A 14,848-nucleotide genomic window follows, 5' to 3' on the forward strand; every position below is an offset into this window, starting at 1 on the left:
TGTGAATTCTGCAATGCTCTCAGCTTTACTTGATGCTCAATGTGCCTTACATATATTAGGGGCTGATCTTTTGGTTGCAGAGTTATAATCATGCAGTGTATCACACATTTATTGTCAATTCTTCTCTTGTTTACTCCTAACCAAAGAATAGAATAAACAACAACAAAAAAATAGAACAATCAAATGATCACCCATTTGAGTAGTAGAAAAGTGAAATGGAAAAATTAGGCTTGGACTTTAACAGATTTTTTTTTTCTTTGCTTTATAAATAACACCACTTTGTAGGAGATATGAGTGAAAAACAAGTAAGAGGTTAGAAGGGAAATAATTTTACAGTTTGAAGCCAATTTGTACTTTCATTCTGCCTGCCTTAGTAGGTTTTAATGCACTATCAAAAGGGTCAAGATTGTGTATAAATTAAATTATGTGTAAAGGATAAGATTTATTTATTTTTTTACTTGAGCTTCAACCATGAAGAAATCAGATATTTTCCTATAAAGAAAAATTAATCCTTTAGGGAAAGATAATTGGACCGTTGGTATTTTATCTTGCTCTTTTAAAAAATTTCAGCATATGATAAGATAAAAAGATTTATGTCATTTCACTGGAAAAGCAATGATGAATACAGAATCACGCTGGGGAAATAGTTTGTTTTTCAAGTGGTTATCCGTTTTAACATCTACCACTGTCTCACATTGTCAAAGGAAAATCGTATAGCATGTAGATTTACAGATGTAACTTGCAAAAATTATCTACATTTCAAAAGGTGAAGATATCAACACATCTCCCTGTCTCCCCCCCCGCCCCGCCCCCGAATAATTACTAATTCCTGTGTTTGAGCTAAGATATTGGTCAGTCAGTTCTTAAAACCATTAAATGATCTTCTCAAATGTGAGGGAAAAGAATTCAAATGTTATTAATGTGTGGTTTTAGTTGAGAACTATATCTGAAAAGAAATTGTTCAACAGAAGGTTAATGACCAGTTCTCCAAAAGGGTGTTTAAGTTTGTTTTGTTTTGGGGTTTGGGGGTGTATTTTTAGTGATAGTGTGTGGCTAAGTCCTTGCGATTTAAGAACTTTGCATCCAGTTAGTTTTTCTGTTCCTGTTTCGTTCGTTTGCCTTTTGGCCCTCTTACTCCTTGTTAGCAATAATCTCACTTCCAGAGAGTACAGATTCAGAAGGAGAGATGGTAGTAAAACATAAATCTCCACCAAGCTGAAGAAACACAGGTTTAAGAAAAAAGCCTCTGAACTTCATGACAAGCTACCCAGTCTTTCATTGTTACAGATACTGGAAACTGATTATGATTATATGAATTTTGTTTTTCTCAAATCTCATCAATATCATCAATTGGTTACATTTTCTGCCAAGATCTCATCAGATAATCTAAAACTTTAGTCCTGGTAGGGGATTCTATTACATGGTCAGTGCCTTAGATCTACCCTAGAAGTTGCCAGGGACAGGTCTAGGTGTTTCTGCATATTCCCGCCTGAGGAGTCTTTCTAGTCTCTGCTGAAGAGTGAGGGAGTTATTCTCCCAGGAACCACCTTCGACTATACTTGTCCTTGCCTATGGAGTTGTCCTACACAGTCTCTCAGTGGTCCCCAGCAGGATTGAGCCCCAGCTGCCCATAGGGTTAATCATCTCATTAACACACTCTTATTTTTTTGCTTTCCTTTTTTTTTCTGCCTTCTCTATTCCTTCATCTTGCTTCCTGGATCACCTCCAGAATAAACTATTTACATCTAAATCATTGTCTCAAAAAAGATTTTTTCTAAATTTCATTTTATTTGGGGGACATAAATTAAGACAGTAATTCAGAAATTACCTTCTCTGTTTATACAAAACAACCAGAAAATAGTTACCTAGGGTTGGATATTGGAATTGTAAATGAGTATGGGAGATCTTGTTGAGGGGTTAAAAATATTCTAAAACTAATCTATGGTGTTGGTTGAACTATTCACTAAAGTTACTAAAAATCATTGACTTGTACATTTGAAATATCTTACGTAAAATATTCTTCAATAAGGTTTAAAAAATTACTTTATTTTACATGAATAGATGATAAGATTCACAGAGGTAAACTGCTCAAAGTTGTATGGCAAATATGTGTTAGAGAACGCAACAGAGTTTCAGGTCACTTGATTGCTCTGATTCATTAATTTTGATTTATCTGTGGACTAATGATCTTGCTTTAACTCATTAAAAATTAAAGTACATCAAAAAAGTGAAAAAGCACCAATTAAACCAAAGATCAAGACATTTAATATACTAATTATAATAATTATCACTTATTATATTTTTTCTTTATGCCTAATGATTTACCTAGATTATTTCAATTTCACAATGGACTACAAAGTAAGCATAATTACACTCTCCTTCATACACATGAGGAAATAGAGTTTAAGAGAGGGTATGTGACTTCATAAAGGTCACTTAACTCATATGAGGCTTAGGAAGATTTCATCCATGGTGGTCTGACATCAGAACACATACTTGTAATTACTATATAATATACTGCTTCTGCTGGTAAATAGGATATATATATACCTCCTCTTACCACTCCAGCATGACCAAAGAAAGAGAAAGCTCCATACCTCGCTGTTGAGTTTTTTTATCTGCTGCTTGGTCTCCTCTGCTTTGATGAAGAGAACAGCAGCTCCAATCTCTGAGTCTGAAAAGTGATACACACACCTAGAATGAGTCCTTTAGGAATAAACCTCGTATTTGAGAATTGGGGCAATAAGAATGGAGAAGGAAGCCCAAACTACTACCTTTAAAATTGCCCAATGTCTGTGCACCGTAGGTTCTGTCTCCCTGGGGTTGGACAAGTTTCTAGTACTTCTCTAGGTGGCACATGATATACTTCATGGAACCAGGCCCACATCATGGCGGTGACTATGACCGCAGTGATTAGATGTGTCCATGGCAAATCTCCCCTTCCTCTGAACACAGCTACCACCATACAATGGCACATTTTCTCTTCTTTGACCATTCTCCAAAAATGTACCATAGCCAGTGCTCAAGCCATAGAAAAAGAATGTTCTTTTTCTCTTCTCTTTTTTTTTTTTTTTTTGACTATTGATTCTGTGCCCATGAGAGCATTTTCCTTCTACCTCTATTTCAGGTGTTAATCCCCACTGCAGGGTTTTCATCTCACCCTACGTCACTCTAAAAGTTAATTTCTTCCATTTCCTGGTTCTCTTATTTCTACTTCTCTACCTTATTCTTCTAAATGCATTTATTTCTTTCAGGGACAAAAGTACAGATGAATCAGTGCTAACTGGAGTGGAAAGGATATATGTATATGTATATATACACACATATATATATTTTTATGATATGATTATCTTAATATCCTGATTCTAGTTAATTACAGGTAGAAAACATTTGTGGGAAAAAAAATCACTCAAAATAATCAGAAGTGGAGGAGTAGTAAGAAGTCATTTTGCAGAGATATTTTGCAAAGCTAATCCATTTGTTCAATGAATGGTAAGTTATTATATACAATAAGCTAGGCTTCTTTTACAGGAGATAGCAATGAATAAAGAAAATATAATTGACCTTCATGGAGCTTAGAGTCTAGCAGGGAAAAAAGACATTTGAAAAGTAATTATGCAATAGGTTTAGATTTCATACTAAGGTTTTAAGCATAAGAGTAGAGTAATAAGAATAAATTCATATTTTTAAAAATGTTCCTTCTATATGGATAACAGTATAAGATCAGAGAAGAGACTCTGGTAGCAATGCAGGCAAGGGATGGATGTGGCAAGACAGTCTTAGAACTGAGAGATATTTAGGAGATAAAATCAAGAAAATGTGTTGCTTGAATGGATGAATGTAGGGGTAGTTGTTTAGAAAAGGGAGAAGAGAAAGCTAAGAGGGGGATAACCAGAAACCTGAGTACAGAAATGGTGAGGTTCTGTGCATCATCGCCAGGCCCAGGTGAGCTAGCAAAGAAAACTTCCAAGTGGGACCTACTACCAGCTTTCATAGCAAACAATCATACCAGTTTGACTATAAGTATGATTTCTGTGTCTCTTGCCCTAAGCAGAGTAACAACATCAGCACATGTAAATCAATTGAATGAATGAATCAGACTGTTGTCTGAGAATTGCACTCTTTCCCTCCCTGCTTCCCTTCCCACGGTCCCTCCATCATGGAGTCTTACAAGGACCCTCCCATTTCTCCAGATGATGAGTACTAGAAAGGATTGTTGATTGATATGGAATATTGGTATTCTATCAAATGAAGACATAACCCTAGAACTGTATGTTCAGAAGTCCTTCTTATGCTTGGCTTTGCCCATGGAGGCAGTTGCTAATCAAGAGACCCTGACACAGAATCTAAGAGCTGGATGGGAAAGGGAGGAGAGAGTTGGCAGGGGGTTGCTGGCTTTGCATCTGATAGTTTACTAGCAATTGCTTTGTACATTTTATACCTATTTAATATTTGTTCAGTTTCTATCTATTAAGTACAAGTGTGTCTTTTTTAGAATTTATTTGTTATTTCTGGCCTTCGTCATGTTGACAGAATCCTTTATGCGCAATGGACTCAAGAATGAAAGGGAGAGAAAGGAGCCCGAGCTATATTTAGGGTTACCCTTACAATTAATTCACTATCACTAAAGGGTAATGCTTCATATAGTTCTCCACCATATCTAACTTTTTACATACTTCTGAAGTTGTTTATCCTCTGAAAAAAATGCAAGTACATTACTTCTTACCAAATAAATTGGTTAAATATATCCAATGTTCCTAGAGTGTACAACTAAACAGTATTTCCTCTGGGTAGTGCTGTTTTTGTGGATTAGTCTGCATTTATAATAGGAAAACACGGTTATCCTCTGATGACTAGCAGAAATTGGATTCTCCTAACATACCATTTGCCTGGGTTGATAAATGGCAGGACATCTAGCTTGGACTAATGATATCTTAATAACTTGTAGATGGCACAGACTCAAATCAAATTATTCCATGGCATTGGTAAAGTTATATCACATGGAGAATATTCTGAGAATGGGAAGGCAAAAAAGTGCCTATGCCAAACATTACAAGTTAAAAAGAAATATTGCCCTTTGAGAGGAAGTTAAATATAGAGCTTACCTCCGAGAGGAGGAGAAATTCTGGTCTCTGGCCTGATTCGTTCAGAGCCAAAGTCAAAAGTCTGGCTCTCTTCACTGCTGTTTCCATCTTCGATTCCATCAACAATTCTGTTTATAATAAAAGAAATTGGTTAGTTGTGACTCTATATTCATAGGTTCCAGCATTTCTACAAGACTTGAAAATATTATATTAAATTTCTAAATTCTAGACACTCTAGAGCTATGATATTCAATCTGGTAGACTACTGAGTATCTGAAATGTGGCTAATTCAAATTGATGTGCTGTAAGTATAAAATACACACTGGATTTGAAGATTTTAGTTAAAAAAGTAAATTATTTCTTTACTAATTTTTTATATTGTTTACATTTGAAATGATAATATATCTAAGGCATATTGAGTTAAATAAAATGTATTATTAAAATTAATTTCACTTTCTTTGTTACTTTAAAAAATATAGCTACCAGAAAATTTTAAATCATTATGTGGCTCAGATTTTTAGTTCACGTTATATTTCTATTGGATAGCAATGCGATAGAATAAGATAAGAATCGTATTTATTCTTAGATTAAAAATCTTAGGCTACCTGAGTCCTGTTATTTAAATTTATATTGACTCACTACTCTATCCAGAATTAAAGTTTTTTAACCTAATGATTACAACATCTTAGAAAATAACTTTGATAACATCATCACTCCGGACTTGGACAAACTCTGAAGTGAGAGTTAAAGATTTATATTTAAAATACTATTAGGATTTTAGTTAGTCTTCTTTTTTTGGTAAATAATATCTAACCCACTCATTAAAAAATATGAGTCTACCGTAGAAAATTTAAACATAAAGGTAACAAAAATTAGAAAATAAAAAGCTACTGCCACTGTTAGTATTTTGAAGTATGTCCTCAAACTCTTTTTTTATATATATCTAAAAGAAAATATGTTCTTTTTCTATTGTAGTATCACTTGTACATAAACATTTTTTTCAAGCTCTAATACATTTCCTCTATTAAAAATTAATTTTTAATTTTAGTAAAAATTTAGGAAAAAGAGTTAAGCAATGTTTTCAAATTACCATCTCCAACTAAAGTTCCTGAACATTTAATATTCATCTACTTTTCACTAAGCCTGTTTTGCTTATTTTTTCTTAATATTCTCTTTAAGTACATAAATTGTGTTTTTCAAATGAGTAATTAAATATGTTGTATATCAGAAAGATCACTTACCTACTACTAGAAAAAGAGAATTTAAATCCAGATTTCGGAACTTAATCACTAAGATTTTGGACAAAATACTTAACCTTTAAGCTTTACTTCTTACATCTTTATAGAAGTTTTAATACAAAATACTTTATAGGATTCCTGAGAAGACTAATGTAATAGTGAATATTTTTTTCTTGCTTCTCTTTATTACTCAGTGGTTATGTGATATTTGTTATTGCTTTTATGTACCACAGATTGCTCCTTTCACATATTCTGAGTCAGAAATCTTTACCTTCTCAATCACTTTTAGTTGACCCTGAATAGATTTTTTTAAACTAAAAATAGACCCATACTATGTCACTTACTGAAGAAGCCAGAAATAAAACTAAGTGAACAGTATAAAAAAAAAAATCAACACTTTATTTCCTTCATAATTTTAACTCATTGCTCCATAAAACTTTTGGTATGATCAAGCATTGAGGGGATAACATGTATGGATTTTGTTCCATTCTTTTTATTTGTAAACTTATAAATCATAAAATTACAATGTTTAAGCATACATTTATAACAATAAGTAGAGTTAAATGGAAGAGAGTCGAGAAAGAATTCTGAATATTTAATGGCCCCTTCTGAGAATATAACTAAAACTATTTCCATACTACCTGCACCTCCACAGAGGCAAAAATTACACACAAAACTCAGGACAGCTAAAGAATCCAGGCAAGGAACCTGTGCAGTAGAAGGGCCTAGAAGGTTGAATAATTTGCTAGTCAGGTGCTAGTCTGAATAAAAGGAATCCATTTTCAATTGGGAAAGAATGATATGATGTGAATTCTTACCTGGGACTGAGGTCAGGGGGTCCAGCACTATTCAAAGCTGAAAGCTGCAATTTCAAGTTCTTCTCTTTCCTTTTACCATGGTTAAGGGGGTCAGTTTCCTGTTTGGTTTTGGGAGAATTTGAACTGGAGACTCTGATGGGTGAGTGAAATGGCACCGTTCCTGAGGCCAACTGCTTCAAGCTTAAACCTAGATAGCTTTTATTGCTTCCAACTTTCTTGCCGTGTGAAGAGAAGGATCCCCTTGTGTAGATGGGAGAGAGGGAGGTTGTCTCCTCTTCCTCTGCCTCCGTCTCCTCTTCCTCATCTTCCGCAATGGATGGGAGTCTCTTGTTGATACTGCCATTTCCCTTGGGCTCTGACTAAATGAGTGGATAATATAGATTAGTACAGGTTGCAAAGACATCTTGAGAGGTATATCATTCACACTGGAGGTCCTACCTGAACAAAGTCAAATCCCTTAGTGACTTCTTATGAAAACTAAAGACTTTCGAGATTTTGCTATAAGTTATTCAGGTGTTAAAAGTCTCCATATTTCTGATCTTTCACAGATTTACCCTCTCAGCTTTCTTAGTGTCAGCTCGCCAACCCTTCTCTTGGTTTTTTATACTCTCTTGGTGAGGAGCTATGTGAGAGGTGTATTTTACCAGATTTGCATCTAGATTTTAATCCACCTGCACTTGTAATAGTATATAACAGCATCCTCTTAAGAATGAAGATATTTTCAATTTTATTGGAAGGTCTTGGGCCTTCTTATTTTAAATTTACAGGTCTTCAGTAGAACTTGGTGTGGAGATCAATCGGAAAAATTATATTATCCTTGAGAAGAAAAAATCTTTCCTATTTTGGATCACATAGATGGAATAAGATCAGCAGTGTCCTCAGCTACGGTGTTTCCTGCTTTCCTTTTTGTTTTATAAGTTGGTTGATAGAAAATGGAGCAAATTATTTGATCTCCCTTTGAAGAGCTTTGGGAAAGGAAGAAGGAAGTGTTGCCAAGCCCTATCCTTGAACCACTGGACTCTTGACTGGGGTCATTCAATGTTTTAGGCTAAGAAGAAGCAAGAGAGAGTATGGGAAAGGATAACTGAGGTGATGACAGAGGGGCAGGACAGAGAGGGCAGCAAAGGCTAAGCTAGTGGTTCTCAATGGAGTCACTAAAAGAGTATGTGTTTCTTGCTTTGTGCCAGAAATGACTTTCTTGCTCCAGAAGTTCAAATCATTTTCCTGTGCCTCAGTTTCTTTTGAAGATACAACCACTTATACCTGCCCATCAATAATTTTTAATAAAAGTGAGATAACAAACTGAAAAAAAACTAAGAATACTATTTAAATTTCATGAGTTCTCATTGTTATTATTTAATCTAAATAAACAGTTCATTGGTGTACATGGATTTTATTGTCTTATGATAAATATAACAAAAAAATGAATTTGAACCTGTGGTAACTTAAAGTCAATAGTCCATTTAGTTTAGGTCCCAACTGTTAAGTGAAACAATCAATTTACTCATCATTTTTGTATTTTAACTTTAATGGTTCAAAATTTCTTGAGGATGTTGCATTATTAGGCTTATCTTTTCAACTAGATGCAATTATTTTAATTAATGGCGAAGCCATAAGTTATTTCTATTGGCATAGTCATGGTATTGCTTTTATTGGTTTGTTTGTTTGTTTGTTTGTTTTTCACAGCATTTAAAAATGCTGTGCTTTAAAAAAAAAAAACACTCACATAGATTGCAGGTGAACATGTGTATACTAGTATTGTAGAATAGAAAAATTAGCTCACCCAGCTAAAGACACAACAGGGCAGAATTATTAAAGAAACAGAAAACAATGAGTGCATTCTCTAATTGGATGTCTGTTTACATTTGCATTGGCCATTTAATCATTCCTTTGTTTCAGAGAGGTTCCATTGGCTTTACTAGACTCTTCTGACTAATAACCAGGAGTGTTTGTTCTTCTACAAGTTTGTTTAAATTTTATACTTCCATTTTGTCATAGTGACTTTATGCTTAGATGCTGGCTCTTGTGATCAAGGCAGCTGACATTATTTATACCAAGAATTAATTATCCCACCTATTGTCATTGTAGACAGGACCCAAATTTATTAGATTATTAAATACTCAGCTCCACATGCAGCCTCCATGAAGGGGTAACCAGTTATCTTCTTCAGGCTAGCTATACAGAACTGTCCACTTTGTTTGTGTAGCTAGTTATATACCTGTATATGCATCATCATAAAGTTCAGCCACAGATCTATTCCTCTGCTTCTGATGCACCCCTTCATTTTCTCCTGATGATTGCTTCCATGAGCACAGTAAGGTTTTTACCCCATGGTCAAAGGAATCTCTAATTTAGCTCCTGACATTTTGTTGAGATAGTCATTTTGAATTAAAAAATGACTAGATTCAATTGGACCTATCTTGACTGAAGGAGACACAAAATAAAGTCCAGTGGTTGAATGCGTGGACTTTGGTCACATAGGCCTGGAAGTCCTGTGACTTAGTGCCTATAACCTTGGTCAAGTAATATAATTGTTTAAAACCTTGTTTTCCTCACCTGTAAATTGGAAATGATGTGAGAAAAAAATGATCTTTTAGATAATAAAAGTTACACACTTAGCAATATGCTTGTCCTTGTAATGAAGATGATAATCATGAGGAAAATAGAAACAACATCTATACTAGGGCAAGTGCTTAAGAGAGTACCGGTTACCTATTTTTACATAATCTTCCCTTCTTTCTTAGTTAACAGAACTCTTAACAATGTACCTTGCCCAAAGATCTTATTTTTCAGTTTCTCTTGCCACTTGGTTCGGCCATGAGACTAAGTACTAGGATGATAGCATGTATGCGGACAGGTTATAAAAAACTTCTAGGAAGGCTCTTAGAAAGAGGGGAGGCTCTATCCTGATCATTCACATTTTTTTAGTTTCTACTCTAATGACTAGGTGAAATGAATGGATGAAATAAATGGATCTCCAGTGGCCATCTTAGAAAACGAGAAAATCTTGAAGAAAATATCCATACATTGAGGATGACGAAACAGAAAGAAACATTGGGACCCTATTGACATACTCTTTTATTGCCCATCTCTGGCCTTGTTCATGAGATGAAATAAACACCTATTGTCTTGAAACTCCTGTTATTCTGGTGGTTTTGACATTGCAAATAAACTTCAGCCTAAATTATACAGAAGAACTATTTTTTTGAAAGTTAAAGATGTCATATTTTTGGGAGGGATGTTCATTTTTAGAGTGCTAGGAAGGGGTGAGAAATTCAAATTGGAAAATCCAAAAGAAGGCTAAGTTTCTTTTCATGAGAAATAGAATGTAGGAAAGGCCTGGGGGGAAATGGGTACAGTAGTGGGGAAAGATTTCCTATTGAGAAGAGTTGAAACATAATGACAATTTTGTTAGTTCTTGAGGAGGGATTTTGCAGAGATAAGACAAAAAAGACAACTAGTGCCTGCCTGAGAGAAACTTGTTTGAGAGCATTGAGATGTTTTAAGAGCCTTTAAGGAGTATCTCAATAGTATTAAAAGTAAACCCTGTTTGCTCCCCCCACCATCTTCAGTAAATTATCGATGGCTATGTAATGTGTTATGTAATTGGATTTGTGTGCCTATGTATTATGTGTGTATTTCTTGTGTGTGAAAATTGGGTTCTGCTTTAAGGAGAGTACAAAACAAGAAAAGAAGTCATTTATAGGGTTCCTGTCATAGGATTATTTATAATTAAAGACTAGATAATACATCTGAAAAATCACTGTATTGGGGGAAACTTTTCTATGAAATTAGAAGATTCTTAAAAATTGGGACTGTTGTAAAAGCTCAAGTGAAACTACTTCCAAATTATCTCTGAACCATATTTTTTACATTATGAATAATCATGTTGTATCATCAGATGGATGCTTACGAGAAAACATTTGACTGCTAATTTTAAACACAGTGAAAGTATTTCTAAGATCATTACCTCAGGACTTTGCTACTTCTGACAGGTCTTGGTGACAAACTACTTTTCAATAATAACAATAAAACCTTTAAATAGAGATATGATTTCAATACTTCCTTATTCCCAAACTCAACTAAGTTAGTTACCATATCTCTCATTGGAAAGTGAATTAGGAAACGTCAAGAAATAAATACATAAAACCTCAAGGGGGAGACTGATTTATTGAAAATCTTGCAGATTTTAGATAAATATTTTGCTCTTTGGAAAAAGCCATACCTGTGAGACTGTAGATTTGTTCGATAATCTTGATATCACCTAAAAGAACAAACAAACAAACAAACAGAAGTTGTAACAATCATTTAAAGCTTCCCAAGTGGTTTGTAACTGGGTGAAATGTAGGAGGCAAAGGAAAGAAAGTTCAGAGTGTGGTGGGTGTCTGATCCACCTGCGTAGACCGGAAAAGAGAAAATGCCTCTGGAAAGATGCTAAAAACACCTCCTACTTCTCATCCTGTAGGAGCTCTACTGACCAGCACGTATAATAAAAAAAAGGAAAGAACCAAGTTTAATGTCTAGTATAGGACACCATACCTAGGAAATAATAATCGAAATAGTGAGCTTATTGGCTATATTTTCCATCTGGATGCTTTATTCATTCTCCTTTGTATCCATCTCCCTTATTCCATTTTTGCTAAATTCTCTCATTTTCCATAACTTTTTTCCTCTGGCTCTGTAAAAACTGCAACACATGGAATCTTTTTTTTTTTTTTTAATTTAATCTTATTTCTTTCTATTTAACCACCACTCCTTACTTGAATACAGGTGGGAGTGATATCTCCTTTCTGTCTCATTTGTTTTATTCACTATGATGTTCCTTGCGATCTAGAATTAAGTTCACTTGAATTCTGTCTCTTATTTGAGTGAATTTAAGATCCATTGATTAAAAAAAAATGCTGCCTATTAAATTGTGACTTACTATCAATTGTAAGACAGATCCCAACTTCAGAGATCCTAAAATGTGTAAACAAATGTGTAGTGTAGATCTCAGGACACATTTTGTATAAAATCAAATGATGGTACCGTAGATGAGTACATTAAAAACATGTACCTCTCATGATGTAAGAAGCTCTGGAAATTACAACAGTCTGGAAACATGCTTCAAGCCTCATCTACACTGTATTTTGCTCAAATATGCTTCTTTCATTTTAAAGTGGTAATAGATGCTATAAATTAACATAATTTTATTCACATGAAAAAAAACAAACAGAAACCTAGTACTCAAAAATGATCTACCTAGTAAGTGAGACATATTTGGTAATTCTGTCACCCTCACACTTTTTTTCCCCCCTTAGATGATTAGGGAAATAGATCTGTCATTATTTATACAAATGTCGGCATCATTATTGCTGGGCAAATATATGTTTCATTAATGTTTAATTTTATCAAAGCAGACAACCCATTCTACATCTGCTTAAGTGCCTAAATATGCACTAATCAGAAGCATTGTAGACATAAGTTTTATAATAACTCCCTAAATGGTGACAAATAAAACAGCTGAATAATTAAAAATGTGAAAAATAAAACAAAATTATAGTGCTGTTGCTATTGTGGTAGACACAAAAAGTGTTTTTAAAAGGCTTTGAGTTACAGCTTGAATGAGAGAAAGAACATCTCAGTGGGTTCGGGAAGCCTGAATGGCTCCAGGTCAGAGCTGCACTCTGAGGTGTGAGGTGCTGGCATTTGCGTTTTCTGATTTGAGTGTGACTCCAAGCTCCCTGGTTTACTGGTATAATTTCTGTCAAGTTGCCGAATCCCAAGATTATTTTTCTTTATCAGTGCTTCTCAAATTTACATGTATACACAAATTACCTGGGATCTCATTAAAATGAAGGTTCTGAATCAGGAGGTTTGGAGTGGGACCTGAAACTCTGCATTTCTAATGAGCTCCTGGCCCATGTTGGGTAGCAAGATCTCATAACCAGAGTTACTTATTATTGTCATTCTATAACCTATCAATTCATTAGGTATTCACTATATGTAAAGCACCCTGAAAAAAGCTTCCCAGTCATTATGTCCATTAATTTTTATTGCAATCCTATGAGGTCAGTATATACCATATAGCCAGCATTATTGTGACAGTCTCTCTGAATAAATAATTTCATTTACATATAGTAATCAAATGTATTTAGGAAGAGTACTATGATATATTCACTCTGTTGAATAATACTTCCACTGATCCAGATTCTGCCAAGGGCAGAGAATACTGGTTTAAAGGAAAACCAGAACTTTAAAGCTAGAAGTGACCTTAAGGAGTGTCTGCTACAATGGTTTGCACACATGAGAGATAATAGAATGTTTTGAGAAGTGTCCCTAAATTAATCAGAGTCAAGAGCATCAACTTTAGCTAGTCTTTTTCAGTTGGTGGTGGGTGAGGCCCAGGTCTGCAGGTCAGGTTTGAAACCACTGAGTTACCCCAACTTCCTAACTAGAGATGTGGAAATTGCAACCCAGGAAGATGAGATAACTTGCCTAATTCATGCATCAAGTTAGGGACAGAACCTCTACCAGAAGCCATGCATCCTGACTTGCAGTGTACCTTACATGGAATTGCAAGTTTTCTTAGGTATCTCTTCCAGCAGTTAATGCTGTTATTTGGACTGAAAGACTAAATACTTGATGTGTTGTGAAATTTAATCTGGCACAGAGTTTGATGATTGCTACAAAGCAGACCCCCAAACTCGTGATACTAAGTTATCTCTTTAACGGATCTTTGATATTTCAGGAAATCTGATGAAATCTAGGCATTCTCTCCCCAGGAAAAAAATAAATGTATAGATACCACCTTTGGAAGGAAAATATTTATCATTACCATTTTCTTGTTCTAGGAACTGGAATAAGGTTCGAAATTCTTGAAAGTTTTGAGAAAAGCACTCTTACCCAATTTTGAGTTCCTCCCACATGCAATTTTTATACCTTTTAAGACAATAGGATAAGTTTTTGGCAACCTCTCATGCTGATAATTAAGAAAAATTAAAGTAATAGACATTAAGAAGATAAAAGGGAAGTAAATCAGACATATAGGAAGGAATGGAAGTCGTTGTAATAAAGTCTCGAGAGAGATAATGAAGGCTGAAGGCCAACCCACACAGACCTTAGAATCATACTCTTCAGTCTGACAGAATAGAAGAAGGTTAAATGGGCAAGAAGAACTAAGAATATGTCTTGGCACAAGGTTATCATGAACAGAGATAAGACTGAGAAAGAAACACATTCTTAGCTATGGCAAATTGGCTTAAAAAGTTTCCACATAGCTTTTCTTCTCCTCTGTTTTCCCTGTCCTAACACCTAAATTACTCTATGAGTCCAGTGGAGACTGAAAATATTGCTCATTGGCTTAGAGAACCAGAAGAGGAAAAGTGGTCTCTTAGTACTCATACAATCTGCTATGAATAAGCAAAGCACATTCACAGTCCTTTTTAAAAATTTTGTATAGAAGGCCTCAAAATTTTACTATTGAGCTTGAATTACAAATGGCAATCAAACATACTAAGATTAATGGTAATTTCAGATGTGAAAAATGCCATGTATTCTCTGATGTGTATTTTACTGAATGAAGACATTTCTGTAAGAGATTTCATAAGCGTATGCCTGACATTGGCCATCCAATTCATTTTTTCCTTAAGTTGGTAAATTCCTAAATAGTAATTTTCCCGTTATTAGGATTTTCATGAATTCTTTTGGTTGGGGAGGGAAGGGAGCT

At 34.7% G+C, this 14,848-nt stretch overlaps 1 protein-coding gene across 1 annotated transcript in view; it reads right to left on the bottom strand.

The window, feature by feature from the left end:
• Window positions 1-14,848, bottom strand: part of KCNH8 (potassium voltage-gated channel subfamily H member 8) — a 306,005-nt gene that overhangs the window by 21,450 nt on the left and 269,707 nt on the right. The window contains exons 12-15 of the mRNA XM_039836783.1: window positions 11,366-11,404; window positions 7,141-7,499; window positions 5,106-5,212; window positions 2,598-2,674 (exon numbers count right to left, since the gene is read on the bottom strand). Coding sequence (XP_039692717.1) covers window positions 2,598-2,674; window positions 5,106-5,212; window positions 7,141-7,499; window positions 11,366-11,404 — 582 coding nt within the window. The remainder of the gene's footprint in view (window positions 1-2,597; window positions 2,675-5,105; window positions 5,213-7,140; window positions 7,500-11,365; window positions 11,405-14,848) is intronic.

Source organism: Pteropus medius, unplaced genomic scaffold (assembly GCF_902729225.1).
Source record: "Pteropus medius unplaced genomic scaffold, Ma_sr-lr_union100, whole genome shotgun sequence".
Taxonomy (NCBI): Eukaryota; Metazoa; Chordata; class Mammalia; order Chiroptera; family Pteropodidae; genus Pteropus; species Pteropus medius.